This window comes from Cynoglossus semilaevis, chromosome 20 (genome assembly GCF_000523025.1).
Source record: "Cynoglossus semilaevis isolate Cse_v1.0 chromosome 20, Cse_v1.0, whole genome shotgun sequence".
Lineage (NCBI taxonomy): Eukaryota > Metazoa > Chordata > Actinopteri > Pleuronectiformes > Cynoglossidae > Cynoglossus > Cynoglossus semilaevis.
The window spans coordinates 15,094,614-15,097,693 of NC_024326.1; the positions used below are offsets into that span (position 1 = coordinate 15,094,614).

General features: G+C 45.8%; 1 protein-coding gene across 1 annotated transcript in view; it reads right to left on the reverse strand.

The window, feature by feature from the left end:
- Positions 1 to 568: 568 nt before the first annotated feature.
- Positions 569 to 3,080, reverse strand: part of dip2cb (disco-interacting protein 2 homolog Cb) — a 32,641-nt gene continuing 30,129 nt past the window's right edge. Inside the window, 6 exon segments of the mRNA XM_008335060.3 lie at positions 569 to 1,869; positions 1,957 to 2,080; positions 2,222 to 2,396; positions 2,494 to 2,568; positions 2,678 to 2,735; positions 2,898 to 2,959. Of these exon segments, the coding sequence (XP_008333282.2) occupies positions 1,617 to 1,869; positions 1,957 to 2,080; positions 2,222 to 2,396; positions 2,494 to 2,568; positions 2,678 to 2,735; positions 2,898 to 2,959 (747 nt within the window). The 3' untranslated portion in view covers positions 569 to 1,616.

The following is a 3,080-nucleotide window of genomic DNA, read 5'->3' on the forward strand; positions in this document are numbered from 1 at the left end:
TTGTCGCGGCGGGGGGTGGCGGGGCGCGGGCTGGCCGGGGTTCAGCGGCGGCGGCGGCGACGGCGGCGGCGCTGGAGGTAAACACAGAGGGCCTCACTAGAGACCTCCAGTGGTGACGCAAAACTGCACCCACCGGCGGGCAGGACTGGCCTTTTAAATCGTCGATATGATTCTTAGAAATTGTGGCGCATTTATCATAAAACAGCCACTTACTTATTTTTTTTAACCAAAAACAGAAACATTGTCCTTTTTCCTCCCCCATTTCAGTTAAATAACACATCAAATAAAATTCTCAAACATATTAGACAATAAATGTTTTCTTTATACTATATTTCTCTGCATCTATACCATTGTTTCCCAAAGACTGGGTCACGACCCTCAGGTGGGTCACAACAGATTTTTTTTTTTTTTGGGTCGTCTCGCATCATGTTTCCCAGGAGTTTTACGAATAATGTCTGCTGACTGGGGTCGCGAAGGTTTGTGACATTCAAAATATGGGTCACCAGAAAAAAAAAGGTTTGGGAAACACTGATCTATACAATTAGATTTGTAGCTAGCAAACGTTAAATTAGGCTATATAAGACTTACATTATTGCTAGTAGTACAGCACAGTAACGACACACAAACATTTCTTTTAATTCCACACAATTTTATTAAAATGTTTCCAGACATAAAAAAATAATTGGACCAAATCTTTGTGGTCTAAACAGGAAATATTTATCATTTGACTGAAAAACTAAATCAATTGAAAAAAAAAAAAAAACACATCTGATGAAAAGTTGAAGAAAGTGTGAGAAACAAAAGTGCCGTTTACTCTGAAAACTAAAAATTTAAAACTAGTTTTAAAAACTTTGTGGGGAAAAAAAGGATTGAAACTGTCCTCCCTGTTCTGTTCTGATTTGGGTCGACTGAAGATCTGAAACAAACAAAAGGTTTTTTTGGTGTGTGGACCTGATCATTTCAGACAGAAGTTCCCATCCTTTCACAGTGTCTCCTGTATTTCTCACCTTTCTGTACATATATATTACCAGAGACTCTCGAGTAAAACTTTCTCAAAGACTTCCCCTAAAGACTGACAAAATAAATTAAATCAGTTTTTACATACTTACATGATATGAAGCGCCCCACTGTGTGTTGAAGCACAGGTGGTCACGGCAGGTTTACCGTCGTTAACCTGTTGATTTAGCACTGATAGAAACCAGCGAGTACCTACAAGACTCCACGGCACCCCCGGTGGGCCATTCCTGTATTAAAAGTTTGATGTTGTAAAAATGTAAAAAAGGACGGCTTTTAAAGTAACCAGAGGTTTTTCTTCTGTTTAACGACAGAATCTTTTCTACGCTGATGACTGTCTCCTTCTGCCTCAGAGAAACCATTTTCAAAACCTCATTTGCTTCTGAACAGCAGACCTTACGGGAACTCCATCTTTTGTTCATGAGGACAAAAACTGATGACATCCACCCGGAGCTGAGCCTCGGATCAGCACAGCTCTGAGAACAAAACGAAAAAGCCTTTCTCCTGCTGTTACGAAAATGCAGCCTCAGAATAAAAGTCATGTGCGTTCTATTTTTTTCTTTCCTGAATAGTCCTATATACATGACTGCCAGTGGGGGGCGCTACATATTGTAGGCAACATAAATAGGGTCCAGCTGGTCAGCCAGGAAGCCGTCGCGCAGGTGCATGCGTTGTTTTTCTCCACGGGAGTTGATGGGTATCACGCCAATGTCCACCACCACCACCACGCCCACGATGAGGTAATGCTCCTCCAGAACCACATTGGTGACCAGAGGAACCAGGTCCAGAGCCTCGTGTTCTGAGCCGTCCAGTTCCACCACCACCACGAGAAGGTTGGTCCACGTGAACACGGCGCTGAAAACCAAACCACGAAGAACAGTGTGAGCGTGATTCTTGGATTGGTACACTTGGACACAACGCCGTGATGTCATATCCTCCCACCACTCAGTGATGCTCCTGTGTGTCCTGATGACCGACGTCTCAATGTCAATGGGGTGATACCTCATCCCTCTGAGCTCCATGGCTTCTTCCAGAGCTCCGACCACGTACAGAGCATCGTGGCGCTCTGCGCACACACACACACACACACACACACACACACACACGCTCAATAACCACACACACACACACACACGCACGCTCAATAATCAGCAGACATTAGTCAAATCCTGTTCTCTGTTCTCATCTGCTCTGGTCTGGTACTGACCCCCGCTGGCGTCGGTGAGTTCAGTCCGACGCAGGAAGCCCAGATAACCCGTCCTGGCCCAGACCGTCTGTGTGTCACCAAAACTGAGTCTGGAGTTGAAGTGGTCGGACTGAAGAGGCTCGTCTCCGTACACGCTGAAGTAACCGCTGGAGTTATGAGCGCTGTGGACCCAGATCTGCCAACACACACACACACACACACACACACACACACTCTCAAGATCATCCTCAGACATAATGAAGTCAAGTGTTAGGTGGACTGTGATTGGTCACCTCTCCCAGGTGAGACTCTCCCATTGGTCCTTTAGTCTCTGGGTTTGCGATGATGATCCTGACTCCAGGAAGAATCTGAGAGAAGAGAACCACACACACACACACACACACACACAATAACAAGAGGCCGAATGAGTGTCATGCTGACTGACACACACACACACACGCTGACACACACACACACCTTCCCAGACTCCATCAGTGACAGACTGTGAGGTGATCCTCTCTCCACTAGTCTGACTCTGTGAAAGAAAAAAAAAAAAGAAAATTTTGTTTTCAAACGTCACAGCTGTTCTAACAGCTTTTTACTAATGCAGCCAGCAGGGGGCGCCCTGTATTATCTTGGATTCATCACCACTGTGATAACTCTGATCGACCAATCAGTGATTTAATCTCCCACTCACCTGTCGTGACGTAACGCTCTCATGTCCACGAAGACGGTGGTGGGGTCAGGTCCAGATGTCCCCTGGGAAACAACAGCCAAAGAAGAATGAGCTGTACGTCCACCACCATGTCCACCACGTCCAACATGTCCACCACCATCACGTCCATCAACACCACCATGTCCACCACCATGTCCACCACCA